General features: G+C 41.7%; 1 protein-coding gene across 1 annotated transcript in view; it reads left to right on the top strand.

Annotated features, from left to right (window-relative positions):
- Nucleotides 1–5,664, top strand: part of LOC124001387 (filaggrin-2-like) — a 35,751-nt gene extending 30,087 nt beyond the window's left edge. Inside the window, exon 4 of the mRNA XM_046308139.1 lies at nt 5,525–5,664. Within this exon, the coding sequence (XP_046164095.1) occupies nt 5,525–5,664 (140 nt within the window). The remainder of the gene's footprint in view (nt 1–5,524) is intronic.
- The last annotated feature ends 11,379 nt before the right edge of the window (nt 5,665–17,043 follow it).

Below are 17,043 nucleotides of genomic sequence, written 5' to 3'. Positions count from 1 at the left end.
AATAAAAACAATACACACAATGCAGAATTGTTTTATTGTTTTTAATCAATAAATGAAGAAGTATAGAAATGTCAGAGATCACACAAGATTTTAAATGTGTGTGGCAAACGATACATGATTGTAATGTGGTTGTCAACCACAACAGTTAGAGATAGCAGTCTTACAGGCTCCTGATGTCTGTGGCCAGAAATACCTGTTGTATGGCCAGTGTGATGATAATAGTTCCTCTCCCCCCACCCCTTCACTGGAGTGACGTATTCTAAGTGATTCAAATTGGGAAAGGGGACAGAGCAAAACAAGGGCCTTGTCAGAACAGACCCTCCATCAGGTTTGAAGTCAATTACAGCTTGATTGCATGTGTGTTTCTGGTCTGTGTGTGTGTGTGTGTGATAAACTGGAGTTACCAGATTTACCAGAGCCGTCATGTGATCAGAAGTGGTGAGTCCCTCACGCCCCCCCCCCCCCTCTCTTTCTTTCTCTCCTTAGTCTTTACCTAATCATGTGTTTCCACATTATGCTACCACTTACAGATGTACACACCAGCCCCCATCTACGTGCCCACTGAGAAGACCAGCCCCCCCCCCCCCTCTTTCATCCCACTACTCCCCTCTCTCTCCTCATCACCCCCCTCCATCCATCCCTTTCTCTTCCACCCCTCTGCCTGCTCTTCCGCTCACCTCCATGTTGGCAAATCCCTTCTTCCCGTCAGCAGGTTGTTTTGTCCTCCCATTCCCTGCTTTCATTCCCTTGTGTAAATTAAGCGATATGTCGTCCACTGGTGCGCGCCAGAGCACCCGCCGTGGCAACGCCAAAATCATGAGATTTGGCTTAATAAATGAAGACAAAACTGGCAGTAGCACTGCTCATTCTGCACGTGGGCTCGCCTTCATTATTCACTTAACTTGCCAGAGAAAATGACTTAACCCTGACCTATGTATTGTGTCCCATATTCACTCCAGATAAAAGCCCTTTTACAGCGCACAACAATTTATATTCCAGCCAAGAGACTGCTTTTCTCTGTCAGTTTTCCAATCTCAGCTCATGAAAACATGTCATTAAACGTGTCTTTCCTTCCTGTATTTGTCCATCAGTTCTTCTTTTTACATCAAATCTGGCGGCATTATTCTGGGATTTGATGGCACCCACTCATTTTTTCCCCTGTTTGATTGGAAGAAATATAGGCGGCTGGGGCTCTCCTCTCTTCTGTGGAATCATGCACTTGATGAAATAGTGTTCCCCCAGCAAGAATAATTAAAAACAGTCTTGTGCATTACAGGTCTCTCTACCTGCCAGCTCGGCTGTTTCAGAGCAAAACATCCTCCCCCTGCCTCCTGACAGACTCTTTGTTATCTCACCAGATAAATGGAAGCGTGTGACCAGGCTGGGGAAGGCCATACTGAAGCCAGGCATGGGGAGCTGGGTTGGCCAACATGACCTATCAGGATTGGGAGAAGGCGGTGCTTAAACTGCTATGCCTCAAGCAATGTACCCTCTAATTATTTTCAGCACTGAGAAAATTTCAGGTCTGCTGAGAGCAAACTTAAACATTGTGAAAATTCTGTGCAACTGCCGGCAAGTTTACTGTGAACACTTAGGTTGAACCTGCTTTAAGTTAATATTTTAACAGTGGCCAAGTAGGCTACTCTGGCTATTTGATGATAATGTAGGCTTACCATCAGAAACAATGGAGCAATTGCATCCCATAACATTTGAACATGGAAATAGCTGTTCCATCATTCAGTAGAAGCCAACGTTTGGTGTTCAATGTAGGTTTGTGCAGTAAGCTATAGACCCAATACATTATCACCGCATATTGGCAATGCTTTACTGTTGTTTTATTAACAAGAAATGCTTGGCGATCGACTAGGAATGCTTTGGAGATTGACCAGTGCCATGACGTTGGCCTCTTTGGGTATAGCAACCCCATCCCCCTCTCCCGGCCTCCCCCTTGCCTCCTTCAACTAGGCTGCTGTGGTCAAAGGTCGTAAATTCCTGAGAAGACCTCCTCATGGACACACAGTATAGAGGGAGTAGATTTTCATGGAGGACAAAGGAATTTCTTCCACCTCACAGAACTTGAGGTACGAACAAATTTCATGTTCCGGAGAAAGTATAAAAGATGGGTGAAGAATCCAGCTACGAACTGGTCCGTTTGTCACAACTTGGGAGACAGTGTGGCCACATTACCATAACGCTGTTTATATAATAGCCTCAGATATGAGGTTTACATCTGATTGTTGTATACCCTCCTGTTCTCCACTCATTACCTGTATTAATTAACTGCACCTGTTTGAACACCTGTTTGAACTTTCCCCAGTGAAAGTTGCACCCCTGGCTTTGATTGTGTGCCCACATGGATCAGAAGGGCACTCAATTTCTAACACAAATGAACACATAAGTTAATCATGCAGCTGACCCAATTACACAAGTTTTTACTTCTGGGTTACAGAGATTACTCACAGGTCAACCAGTGATTGCTAATGGGGAAATGAGCTATTTTATCCCCAGGTCTTCAATTCACTTCCTTCCCAATACACTCTCTGGAGGCATGTAGGGGGCACAGAGAATATACAGAGAACCTCATTGCTTTTCAGGGAAAAATGTCACAAGCTGTATTGATATTTGAATAAATGGACATGGCCTTTATTGTGTGTTTTTATTAGGTCCTTTTTATTGAGAGGGATGGCCACAAAGTTTACACCCTGACTCACTCCAGCTGCTCTATGGAGAGAAGGGAGCTTTTTCATCACGTGTTCATGTCATTGTTGTACTCATCCCTTGGTGTGCCTGAAGAATCAATCATGTTCATCAGCCACTCTCTGGCCGACGTCATCGGCTAGGCTGTTGTTGTTTGTACTGACACAAGACTGAGATATCAATAGGGGAGATAAGGAATCAAATGCCTGAGGTGAACCCTGGCCTGCCCCTCTGCCAAGTTGACATGTCAACCCTGTTGGGACTAACTGGAACTAACTTTGTTGGGACTAACTGACATCACTAACTGTAGCAAACAACACACCTGAAACAATGTGTTACAACGAGGTCTCCAGGTACAGAGCCACAACGAACACACTCACAACTGTTTGAGTTCCTTATTAACAACAAAAACAATGCTCCGGAGGTCTGTGGAGCTTTTCAAATAACGTTGTTCATAGCTTTTGCCATCTGGGGCCAGAAAACAGGATGCTTTGAATCCCAATGAGAGTTCTCTATTGGCTTTAGTCATATTGTTTACTTTGTGTTTTTTTTGTCATACAGCCAATTTTGTAGCTAGAATTTAAAGCTAGAATCGTTAGTTGAAACAATAACAGAGGTCACCCATGTTTGTTTTGGTAAAAAGCTGAGGGATGGTCTTGGAGAAATGTAACCACTCTCACCTTTATAGACAGAGTTATGGATGCAAGGACAGACCATCCATGATATGAAAATGATAGTTTGAAGACATGTTTTGAGGTGTACGTCAGTTGAACTAAGATCATGAGGCAGTTGCAAGTCATGATCTTCAAGAATCAATGGGCATATTTCATTCATTTATAGTGCAAAACATGTATGTAGCAAAAACTAAGGATAATAGATTATTTAATCAACAATGATTACTAAAACGGTAGGACTATTTCCTTTTGAAGGAATGGAAATGTCAGGATGATTTTCTCTGAAGCAAATTGTTCTGACCTTGTCAACATTACTAACTGAGTCATCTGTAAGCCCAGAATGTGACTAGAACAAACAATAATTGTGGGAAACATTGAATCAATTAGGGCCCATTGAGGCCCATTTTCTATCTAATCATTAGACAGTGAGTTGTGCTGAGCAGCCACAGGTTGCTCCCACCCCAAGCTGCTTTCAGTCTGACTAGTGCAGAGAAAAAAAAAGAAAATGAAATGAAAAAATGTAGCATGCAACTAATTTCTTACTATGTAAAAGTTTCACAAGGTCATTTGGAGAGGCATGTTCACACAATACCTGAATACAGATTTGTTTCCTTGCTCTACAAGTCACGACGCCCCAGGTCTTTAAGCAATCATTATTACCATACAAATAGACAGATCTATTTAACAACCCTCTTTTTATCGCATAACACTTATTCTTTAGTGTTGCTCCTTGAAAGGCATTGAAATGCGGCTCCCCTTTTTGCAGCGGAGCGTCTGTGGGTTGATAAAGGCTCAGAATAGACGAAGCAAGGCTGACATCTTCTTAAGAGATGATAGGGAAACCAAATCAAATAGGATGGAACAGTCAGTCTTTTCACAGATAGGTAGCTCATTCTGCTGGCTGGGAGTTTACATCCCTAGTGACACTCTGCCTGGGAAAGATAGCTCACTCGGACATTCATTATTTCATTTCCCTGTCCCTCTTTTTACAATTTAAGCCATTTATTTTTGGCTTTAATGAATTGCGTATTTTTCCATTTTTGATGAGGATCTTGGAATTTAGATTTTGAGACAAAATGCTTAATCACATTCCTTTTTCATTTATGTGAGAGGCAAAAATCAATTATTTTTATTAGACAAAGCAGATTGCAATGGAATGGGTAGCATTTAGAAACAAAGGATTCAGAGTGGCCCAGATAACTGTTATTCTTGCCCCCTGAGGTAAAGCGTGTGGTTTGGGTTATTAAACACTTTGCAAACATTTGCCCTCTCATCCAGGCAGAAAAATAAGTAGTATAGCAGTACCAACAATGATACTTTACCATACTGTTAAATTATTAGACATTATAAAACATTGTCCTATATTGTAAAACTACAGTATTACAGGCCCAATTGGGAACTAATCACAAAATACTTCAACTATCTGTAAAAAAAAACAAATATGTCTTTCGACATCTATTCTAACACTGGTCCTTCAAACCAGATCAAACAGAAAGTACTAGACCATAAGGATGCACAGGCTGTGCCTGAATGACTGTCTGAGGATGGCCTTTTTTAAAAACAATATCCATTGGTCATCACAGTCACATTTGACATATGATGCATTTCTTGCATATGTTCTTGTCTTGCTTTTGTTGCCCTGCCATTCTAATGCCCATATGCCCTCTCTTGTGGAGAGGAGAGTCTCCTCTGTGGCAGAGCTACTGGCTGGAAGGAGTTACCTCAGATATGGACTATTTACTGCTCAACTTAATCAAGCATGCACAACTCTGCAGGATTTTCGGCTTGGTGCTTCTTGAAGAGCGCTTTGCTATCATATCCCATGCATTCTTGACAAATCCCTTTGAAAATGATTTGTAAAAATGTACTTGAAATGAAGAATGACATGACAGATAAAACATATCACCAGTGAAAGGCTAGACAATGTAAGCTGAGAAATTGGGAAGGCGGTAGAAACAATGAATATTAAGTGCCTTAGAATCTAAAGCTGTCCTGCCGACTAAATTGAAACTGTATATCCTGAGGGGGCAAGGTTACCAAATTGCTAATTACCGCCTCTGAAAGGGGTCTGTTTCTGATATGTTTGCTTGTGAAAGGCTGGCGCTTAATGAAGCGGTGGCAGGTTTTTTTTATTGCCCCTCTCCGGCTCTCAGGCCTCTCCCCGGACTTCCTCCCGGGCCAGAACAATGGCAGGCCCAGGAGCCCAGCTCTCCCACAGGCCCGGCGAGAGGAGGCCGGGGGCTTGGTACTGAGGAAGCCGCTCGGCACGCTGAAATATGGAGGGGACAGATAAGGTGGCAGCGGCACAGAGAGGCCCTCTCCCATGGGCCCAAAGGGAAATTTGCAGTTATTAAGAGGAAGATGAGAGAGATTAAATGGCCTTTGTGCTCATTTTCACAGAGACTTTTCTTTTTTTCATTATTAGGCCAGCCTTCATCTGAGAGATGAAAGGAGTGGTAAATGACTTTTCACTTCATTCAGCCACACATTGGTTTGGAGGAAAACTTCCATTACTGGCACTTGCTAGACATTATAAAAACACTAATATCTATAGTTTTTAAAAGTCTTATATACAATTAAATGTATTGGTCTTGCTCCACACACAAGGAACAATGTCACTTTGAGGGAAGTTTTCTGCAAACCACTGGAAATTATTTTTCTAACTATATTATTGGCCTACAGGTAGGCATCTATTGCTTGCCTGGTCAAAAAAACATAAAGTTGACCTGACATGATGTATGTACTGTTATAACCTGGGAGGTTCGAGCCCTGAATGCTGTTTGGCTGACAGCCGTGGTATATCAGATCGGATACCACAGGTATGACAAAACAGTTATTTTTACTGCTTTAATTATGTTGGTAACTAGTTTATAATAGCAATATGGCACCTCGGGGTTTGTGGTATATGGTCAATATACCACGGATAAGGGTCGTGGTATATTGACCATATACCATAACCCCCCCCCATGCCTTATTGCTTAATTATTACCCTCTGGGAAGTTCTCTTTTTAAAGAGAACAATACAGCTATTCTATTCTATTATTTATAACTATTTTTCTGTTACGGGTAGCCTATATTTTTTGTTATTTTATTTCTTATTGTTATTTACTTAATTATTGCTATTGTTTTTGTTTTTTATTAAACAATAATAACATGCTAAACACACACAAAAAAACAGAACAAGCATGAAAAACAGTGTTTAAACCCTTTACAATGAAGATCTGTGAAGTGATTTAGATTTTTATGAATTATCTTTGAAAGACAGGGTCCTGAAAAAGGGACCTGACGTTTCTTTTTTTTGCTGAGTTTATGTCCATGCAAGTAGCGTTAATGTGTAGCGTTAATGTGTAGCGTTAATGTGTAGCGTTAACGTGTAGCGTTAACGTGTAGCCTTAATGTGTAGCGTTAACGTGTAGCGTTAACGTGTAGCGTTAACGTGTAGCGTTAATGTGTAGCGTTAATGTGTAGCGTTAATGTGTAGCGTTAATGTGTAGCGTTAATGTGTACATGCAGGTAGCGTTACTGTGTAGCGTTAATGTGTAGCGTTAATGTGTAGCGTTAATGTGTAGCGTTAATGTGTACATGCAGGTAGCGCTAATGTGTACATGCAGGTAGCGTTAATGTGTAGCGTTAATGTGTAGCGTTAACGTGTAGCGTTAATGTGTAGCGTTAATGTGTAGCGTTAATGTGTACATGCAGGTAGCGTTAATGTGTAGCGTTAATGTGTAGCATGAATGTGTAGCGTTAATGTGTAGCGTTAATGTGTAGCGTTAATGTGTAGCGTTAATGTGTACATGCAGGTAGCGTTAATGTGTAGCGTTAATGTGTACATGCAGGTAGCGTTAATGTGTAGCGTTAATGTGTCCATGCAGATAGCGTTAATGTGTAGCGTTAATGTGTAGCGTTAATGTGTAGCGTTAATGTGTAGCGTTAATGTGTACATGCAGGTAGCGTTAATGTGTAGCGTTAACGTGTAGCGTTAATGTGTAGCGTTAACGTGTAGCGTTAATGTGTAGCGTTAACGTGTAGCGTTAATGTAGCGTTAATGTGTAGCGTTAATGTGTAGCGTTAATGTGTACATGCAGGTAGCGTTAATGTGTAGCGTTAATGTGTAGCGTTAATGTGTAGCTTTAATGTGTAGCGTTAATGTGTACATGCAGGTAGCGTTAATGTGTACATGCAGGTAGCGTTAATGTGTAGCGTTAATGTGTAGCGTTAATGTGTAGCGTTAACGTGTAGCGTTAATGTGTCCATGCAGATAGCGTTAATGTGTAGCGTTAATGTGTAGCGTTAATGTGTAGCGTTAATGTGTAGCGTTAATGTGTACATGCAGGTAGCGTTAATGTGTAGCGTTAACGTGTAGCGTTAATGTGTAGCGTTAACGTGTAGCGTTAATGTGTAGCGTTAACGTGTAGCGTTAATGTGTAGCGTTAATGTGTAGCGTTAATGTGTAGCGTTAATGTGTACATGCAGGTAGCGTTAATGTGTAGCGTTAATGTGTAGCGTTAATGTGTAGCTTTAATGTGTAGCGTTAATGTGTACATGCAGGTAGCGTTAATGTGTACATGCAGGTAGCGTTAATGTGTAGCGTTAATGTGTAGCGTTAATGTGTAGCGTTAACGTGTAGCGTTAATGTGTAGCGTTAACGTGTAGCGTTAATGTGTAGCGTTAATGTGTAGCGTTAATGTGTAGCGTTAATGTGTACATGCAGGTAGCGTTAATGTGTAGCGTTAATGTGTAGCATGAATGTGTAGCGTTAATGTGTAGCGTTAATGTGTAGCGTTAATGTGTACATGCAGGTAGCGTTAATGTGTAGCGTTAATGTGTACATGCAGGTAGCGTTAATGTGCAGCGTTAATGTGTCCATGCAGGTAGCGTTAATGTGTAGCGTTAATGTGTACATGCAGGTAGCGTTAATGTGTAGCGTTAATGTGTTCATGCAGGTAGCGTTAATGTGTAGCGTTAATGTGTACATGCAGGTAGCGTTAATGTGTAGCGTTAATGTGTACATGCAGGTAGCGTTAATGTGCAGCGTTAATGTGTACATGCAGGTAGCGTTAATGTGTAGCGTTAATGTGTACATGCAGGTAGCGTTAATGTGTAGCGTTAATGTGTAGCGTTAACGTGTAGCGTTAATGTGTAGCGTTAATGTGTAGCGTTAATGTGTACATGCAGGTAGCGTTAATGTGTAGCGTTAATGTGTACATGCAGGTAGCGTTAATGTGTAGCGTTAATGTGTACATGCAGGTGGCGTTAATGTGTACATGCAGGTAGCGTTAATGTGTAGCGTTAATGTGTAGCGTTAACGTGTAGCGTTAACGTGTAGCGTTAATGTGTAGCGTTAACATGTAGCGTTAACGTGTAGCGTTAATGTGTAGCGTTAATGTGTAGCGTTAATGTGTACATGCAGGTAGCGTTAATGTGTAGCGTTAATGTGTAGCATGAATGTGTAGCGTTAATGTGTAGCGTTAATGTGTAGCGTTAATGTGTAGCGTTAATGTGTACATGCAGGTAGCGTTAATGTGTAGCGTTAATGTGTACATGCAGGTAGCGTTAATGTGTACATGCAGGTAGCGTTAATGTGTAGCGTTAATGTGTACATGCAGGTAGCGTTAATGTGTAGCGTTAATGTGTTCATGCAGGTAGCGTTAATGTGTAGCGTTAATGTGTACATGCAGGTAGCGTTAATGTGTAGCGTTAATGTGTACATGCAGGTAGCGTTAATGTGCAGCGTTAATGTGTACATGCAGGTAGCGCTAATGTGTAGCGTTAATGTGTACATGCAGGTAGCGTTAATGTGTAGCGTTAATGTGTACATGCAGGTAGCGTTAATGTGCAGCGTTAATGTGTACATGCAGGTAGCGCTAATGTGTAGCGTTAATGTGTACATGCAGGTAGCGTTAATGTGTAGCGTTAATGTGTACATGCAGGTAGCGTTAATGTGTAGCGTTAATGTGTACATGCAGGTAGCGTTAATGTGTACATGCAGGTAGCGTTAATGTGTACATGCAGGTAGCGTTATGTACATGCAGGTAGCGTTAATGTGTAGCGTTAATGTGTACATGCAGGTAGCATTAATGTGTACATGCAGGTAGCGTTATGTACATGCAGGTAGTGTTAATGTGTAGCGTTAATGTGTACATGCAGGTAGCGTTATGTACATGCAGGTAGTGTTAATGTGTAGCGTTAATGTGTACATGCAGGTAGCGTTATGTACATGCAGGTAGTGTTAATGTGTAGCGTTAATGTGTACATGCAGGTAGCGTTAATGTGTACATGCCGGTAGCGTTATGTACATGCAGGTAGTGTTAATGTGTAGCGTTAATGTGTACATGCAGGTAGCATTATGTACATGCAGGTAGTGTTAATGTGTAGCGTTAATGTGTACATGCAGGTAGCGTTATGTACATGCAGGTAGCGTTAATGTGTACATGCAGGTAGCGTTAATGTGTACATGCAGGTAGCGTTAATGTGTAGCGTTAATGTGTACATGCAGGTAGCGTTAATGTGTAGCGTTAATGTGTACATGCAGGTAGCGTTAATGTGTAGCGTTAATGTGTACATGCAGGTAGCGTTAATGTGTACATGCAGGTAGTGTTAATGTGTACATGCAGGTAGCGTTAATGTGTACATGCAGGTAGCGTTATGTACATGCAGGTAGCGTTAATGTGTAGCGTTAATGTGTACATGCAGGTAGCATTAATGTGTACATGCAGGTAGCGTTATGTACATGCAGGTAGCGTTATGTAGATGCAGGTAGCGTAAATGTGTAGCGTTAATGTGTACATGCAGGTAGCGTTATGTACATGCAGGTAGCGTTAATGTGTAGCGTTAATGTGTACATGCAGGTAGCGTTAATGTGTAGCGTTATGTACATGCAGGTAGCGTTAATGTGTATATGCAGGTAGTGGTATATACATGCAGGTAGCGTTAATGTGTAGCATTACTGTGTACATGCAGGTAGCATTAATGTGTAGCGTTAATGTGTACATGCAGGTAGCGTTAATGTGTAGCGTTAATGTGTACATGCAGGTAGCGTTTAATGTGTACATGCAGGTAGCGTTATATACATGCAGGTAGTGTTAATGTGTAGCGTTAATGTGTACATGCAGGTAGCGTTATGTACATGCAGGTAGTGTTAATGTGTAGCGTTAATGTGTACATGCAGGTAGCGTTATGTACATGCAGGTAGTGTTAATGTGTAGCGTTAATGTGTACATGCAGGTAGCGTTAATGTGTAGCGTTAATGTGTACATGCAGGTAGCGTTAATGTGTACATGCAGGTAGCGTTAATGTGTAGCGTTAATGTGTACATGCAGGTAGCGTTAATGTGTAGCGTTAATGTGTACATGCAGGTAGCGTTAATGTGTAGCGTTAATGTGTACATGCAGGTAGCGTTAATGTGTACATGCAGGTAGCGTTAATGTGTACATGCAGGTAGCGTTAATGTGTACATGCAGGTAGCGTTATGTACATGCAGGTAGCGTTAATGTGTAGCGTTAATGTGTACATGCAGGTAGCATTAATGTGTACATGCAGGTAGCGTTATGTACATGCAGGTAGCGTTATGTAGATGCAGGTAGCGTTAATGTGTAGCGTTAATGTGTACATGCAGGTAGCGTTATGTACATGCAGGTAGCGTTAATGTGTAGCGTTAATGTGTACATGCAGGTAGCGTTAATGTGTAGCGTTATGTACATGCAGGTAGCGTTAATGTGTAGCGTTAATGTGTATATGCAGGTAGCGGTATATACATGCAGGTAGCGTTAATGTGTAGCGTTACTGTGTACATGCAGGTAGCATTAATGTGTAGCGTTAATGTGTACATGCAGGTAGCGTTAATGTGTAGCGTTAATGTGTTCATGCAGGTAGCGTTAATGTGTAGCGTTAATGTGTACATGCAGGTAGCGTTAATGTGTAGCGTTAATGTGTACATGCAGGTAGCGTTAATGTGCAGCGTTAATGTGAACATGCAGGTAGCGTTAATGTGTAGCGTTAATGTGTACATGCAGGTAGCGTTAATGTGTAGCGTTAATGTTTACATGCAGGTAGCGTTAATGTGTAGCGTTAATGTGTACATGCAGGTAGCGTTAATGTGTACATGCAGGTAGCGTTAATGTGTACATGCAGGTAGCGTTAATGTGTACATGCAGGTAGCGTTATGTACATGCAGGTAGCGTTAATGTGTAGTGTTAATGTGTACATGCAGGTAGCATTAATGTGTACATGCAGGTAGCGTTATGTACATGCAGGTAGTGTTAATGTGTAGCGTTAATGTGTACATGCAGGTAGCGTTATGTACATGCAGGTAGTGTTAATGTGTAGCGTTAATGTGTACATGCAGGTAGCGTTAATGTGTACATGCCGGTAGCGTTATGTACATGCAGGTAGTGTTAATGTGTAGCGTTAATGTGTACATGCAGGTAGCATTATGTACATGCAGGTAGTGTTAATGTGTAGCGTTAATGTGTACATGCAGGTAGCGTTATGTACATGCAGGTAGCGTTAATGTGTAGCGTTAATGTGTACATGCAGGTAGCGTTAATGTGTACATGCAGGTAGCGTTAATGTGTAGCGTTAATGTGTACATGCAGGTAGCGTTAATGTGTAGCGTTAATGTGTACATGCAGGTAGCGTTATGTACATGCAGGTAGTGTTAATGTGTAGCGTTAATGTGTACATGCAGGTAGCGTTATGTACATGCAGGTAGCGTTAATGTGTAGCGTTAATGTGTACATGCAGGTAGCGTTAATGTGTACATGCAGGTAGCGTTAATGTGTAGCGTTAATGTGTACATGCAGGTAGCATTAATGTGTACATGCAGGTAGCGTTATGTACATGCAGGTAGCGTTATGTAGATGCAGGTAGCGTTAATGTGTAGCGTTAATGTGTACATGCAGGTAGCGTTATGTACATGCAGGTAGCGTTAATGTGTAGCGTTAATGTGTACATGCAGGTAGCGTTAATGTGTAGCGTTATGTACATGCAGGTAGCGTTAATGTGTAGCGTTAATGTGTATATGCAGGTAGCGGTATATACATGCAGGTAGCGTTAATGTGTAGCGTTACTGTGTACATGCAGGTAGCATTAATGTGTAGCGTTAATGTGTACATGCAGGTAGCGTTAATGTGTAGCGTTAATGTGTACATGCAGGTAGCGTTAATGTGTACATGCAGGTAGCGTTATATACATGCAGGTAGTGTTAATGTGTAGCGTTAATGTGTACATGCAGGTAGCGTTATGTACATGCAGGTAGTGTTAATGTGTAGCGTTAATGTGTACATGCAGGTAGCGTTATGTACATGCAGGTAGTGTTAATGTGTAGCGTTAATGTGTACATGCAGGTAGCGTTATGTACATGCAGGTAGTGTTAATGTGTAGCGTTAATGTGTACATGCAGGTAGCGTTAATGTGTACATGCCGGTAGCGTTATGTACATGCAGGTAGTGTTAATGTGTAGCGTTAATGTGTACATGCAGGTAGCGTTATTTACATTTACATTTAAGTCATTTAGCAGACGCTCTTATCCAGAGCGACTTACAAATTGGTGCATTCACCTTATGACATCTTATGACTGTATTAAGAGCTTAAGAACTGTATCGTTGAGAGCTGTTGTAAAAATGCTTTCTAATGCACTGTAAAGTGTCCAGAGGAAAATCGAAATAGGATATACTGTATACAGCGCCTTCTGAACGTATTCAAACCCATTTACATTTCACAGATTTGGTTGTGTTATAAAGTGGGATTAAATGGATTTTATTGAAAATTTTTTTGGCAATGATCTACACAAAATACTCTGTAATGTCAAAGTGGAAGATTTTTTATTTATTAATGGGAAATAAAGGAGTAATATATCTCGATTAGATAAGTATTCAACCCCCCCCCCCCCCCGGTGCAATACAAGTTAGAGTCGGCGATTACAGCTTAGAGTTTCTGAGTAAGAGTTATTTTCTCTAAGAGCTTTGGACACCTGGATTGTACAATATTTTCCCATTATTCTTCAATAAATGTACATGCAGGTCGTGTTAATGTGTAGCGTTAATGTGTACATGCAGGTAGCGTTATGTACATGCAGGTAGTGTTAATGTGTAGCGTTAATGTGTACATGCAGGTAGCGTTATGTACATGCAGGTAGTGTTAATGTGTAGCGTTAATGTGTACATGCAGGTAGCGTTATGTACATGCAGGTAGCGTTAATGTGTAGCGTTAATGTGTACATGCAGGTAGCGTTAATGTGTACATGCAGGTAGCGTTAATGTGTAGCGTTAATGTGTACATGCAGGTAGCGTTAATGTGTACATGCAGGTAGCGTTAATGTGTACATGCAGGTAGCGTTAATGTGTACATGCAGGTAGCGTTAATGTGTACATGCAGGTAGCGTTAATGTGTACATGCAGGTAGCGTTAATGTGTACATGCAGGTAGCGTTAATGTGTACATGCAGGTAGCGTTATGTACATGCAGGTATTGTTGTGCATTTAAAATGGGTCCAAATCATTGTTATATTAGTTGAAAAAAACACCTTCATAGTCATCTGCATTATGCTTTAACATCTGAGGATGCTGATTGTTGTAGTTGACACCAGCAGCTTACACTGTCCTTCTATCCTAGACGCACCTATAAGCTAGTATCAACTTACACCATATTCATCATATTCATGTGCTATTGACATAAATACTGGAGTTGTAATCCACCAGCTTACCTGTATTCCTCTCTCCCTCTCCCCCAGCAGCATGATGGATGAGCTGGTGCATGACCCGGTGTCAGCCCTGGAGCAGACCTCAGAGCAGGCCAAGCTCCAAGCTCTCCTCCCAGAGCAGAGGAGCTCTGGGAGGAGATGGTTCTGAGCCCTTCTGTAGCAGCGCAGGTAGATCCTCCGACGTCAGGGATGGAAACACCGCTGTGACTCCTCCCTCCACTCCATGGACCATGGCTGCTGCCTCAGTGAGGCTGAGGCCATCAAAACCAAGCAGCACTCATGGCCTGAGTAGGACTCCTTCACAGAGAACACCCTGGAACGGCCATTTTAGGAGGAGGCGGGTGGCAAAACAATCATTTTAACATCCTATAGGATAGAATATTTTAGGATACTGAAAAAGTCTTACTTTTTACATGAAGAGGTTTCATTGAGCATTTCCTAAATATTACATCATATTTGCAACCTTTGCAATATTTACAACATATCCATTGTAAAATATGTTATTGTTAGCCTTTGTTGACACAGACCAAGTCAAACTGCAAATCACCCTTAAATATCACGTGCTCCATTTACCCTTTATGTGGTGAAGTTACTGAGGCAGTTTGGCCCGTAATATAAAAGTCATGGGCATAACTACTATCTGACAGAGGCAATTAAACACAGCGACATTTAAAATGATCTATACTGCCTGTCTTCATCTAGTTGTCAATATTGTGGCCCCTTCATCTAGTTGTCAATGTGGCCCCATCTAAAACAAAAAGTGTATCACATTGATGCTTCTGCACCTTCAAGTATTCAATTGACATAAAAAATGAATGACATCCCCCTCTCCTGCTCATCTCCTCTCTCTCTCTCTCTCTCTCTGAGGTGATCAGTCAGGAGGGCTCACTGATTCTTTGGCCGCAAGGCATCACTCAGCTCATTACTTTGTTGGGAGAAATATTGTCACAAATGAATGTCACTTGGTGAGGTATTGATTGGTTTCAAAATTAATTTCTATCTTATTCTTGATAATTGAAGTTATAGTTGTCCTGAGTTCAACTGACTGCATTCCAATGCATTTATTTGTTCAAAATGAGATATACAACCTTCTATAAGTGACATTGGAACCAATCAATTATCATGCTGTCATATTAATTATAATAATGGGATTACGAAACAGGCTTATACAGTCCTGCCTGGCCACTGTAGGCCTCAGCCAGAGGTCAACATTTTTACATAAATGATCAAGCCTGACATCTGATACCATCAACAGAGAGGCAATCATCAGTGCCAGTATACTACATTAGTACGTAAATAGAAAGTAGGACCATGGCGCAATAGGCTGGTCCCATATCAGTGCATGGTGCTGCCTGTGTGTAAATCTGCTTGGTCTCTTTCCTCCCATGTCCATCCCACTGCTAGACACCTGCCTCCACTGGGTGTTCCCCTTGATGATCTCATTATCTGTTGGCTATAAAGAAAATAGGGAGAAGACGTCTGTGGTAACCAATAATAGGGACACAGAGGGCTTTACATCTTCTGGTTTAATTTGTGCTGACCTCTCAATGGTACTTGTTTTCTTACTTTATGGAAAAATCAATAACCGTTCTGACAGAAAACAGCTCCGAAGAAGAAATAAATGGGAACACCGTGGCACGCTGTCAATCATTTCTCACTTACACAACAGCACGCTGCTGATTGCTGCTCAGTAGACTGCCGCTCTGTACTGAGGACTGAACAATCTATGGGTTAAGTCCTACTGAAGCCCAAAGAGATGGAAAAATGGTATCAAGTAATGGAGGGTTGATAGTGGTACAACAGCCATATTTAGATATCAGGAAATGCTATGATCCATCTGATGTTTTAGAGTTAAAGATGCTTTAGAGTGTCTTAAAGTGTCTTTTAACCTTTTAGGGTTCAGTGGTCTCTCTCTGTTCGTTCCATTAACCTCTTCATATTCTGTGTTTGATCTCTGAAACGTTCCTTGCCTCAAGGTCACAGCTCATGCAGTATGTGCCCAGACCAGAGCCTGCCTTTAGCCAACCAAGTGCATGGGTAGCAGATGTTGGCAGCTCCAGCTGGGCATCCTTGATTAGAGTAGCATTGGCCTACTGGCAGGATGGCCACCTGGTGCCAAGTCTGGCCCAGAGAGCAGGCCTCACCTGTAGGTGAAGGCACACAGAGGCACAACCACTGTCTTCAGCTGTGGTGGTGGTACTGTTGGTGGACAACCTTGTCACCGGAGAAACAGAAGCCATTGGCGTGCATTTGTCACACTCCACTCCATCATTTTGTAATTTGGATTTTTTTTTTTAAACTCTACGAGGAGTTTTGTTTTAGAGCTGTATTCCATTTGCCGAAGTTCATTTTCAGCAATCTCTGAGACTAATCCAATTACAGGAGCTCAGGGAGGGTGGGATAACCTTATAATCAGACGCCTATGGAAGAGGGCATGGATTTGGGCTGGGCGGCTTGTTTGAAGAGCCTACAGATCCATTGTTATCAGCGCTTTGCCCCCCCTCTGTCTCTGTCTCTTTATTCCTCTGCTGAATGAACCCAGGCTCAATACATGGCGGCCGACTCGTAATCTCTGAGCAAACTAGCCTGCCTCTCCCAGGAGCCAGGGATTATATCCTATTGGATAGTGTGTTTTTGCTTCACGGAAAAGAAGGGAGCTTTTGTTCCACACTGGAATGCAGTTTTCATGTCTTATAACATTTAACCGTCCTTGTATTAATTGAGTGCCACCATGGTTGTAGGGAACATCAGTGTGAAGACTTATTTAGTGACATGGTGCCTGATGCAAAGTATGTGATGGTACTTCTCTGGGATGAAGAAATGCAAGGTGAGTGTTTTTGATGACCGCTACCTGTAGTTGATACTAACACAGGGATGATTCCTTTTTCTCGTAACTGCATGTGAACCAGACTAAGTTTGACTAAAATGTTAGTTCACTTTTCCCGACAAAGGTCATGGGAGATGAGAGAGAGGT

Source organism: Oncorhynchus gorbuscha, linkage group LG17 (genome assembly GCF_021184085.1).
Source record: "Oncorhynchus gorbuscha isolate QuinsamMale2020 ecotype Even-year linkage group LG17, OgorEven_v1.0, whole genome shotgun sequence".
NCBI classification, from domain to species: Eukaryota; Metazoa; Chordata; class Actinopteri; order Salmoniformes; family Salmonidae; genus Oncorhynchus; species Oncorhynchus gorbuscha.
This window is presented reverse-complemented; position numbering and strand designations above follow the sequence as displayed.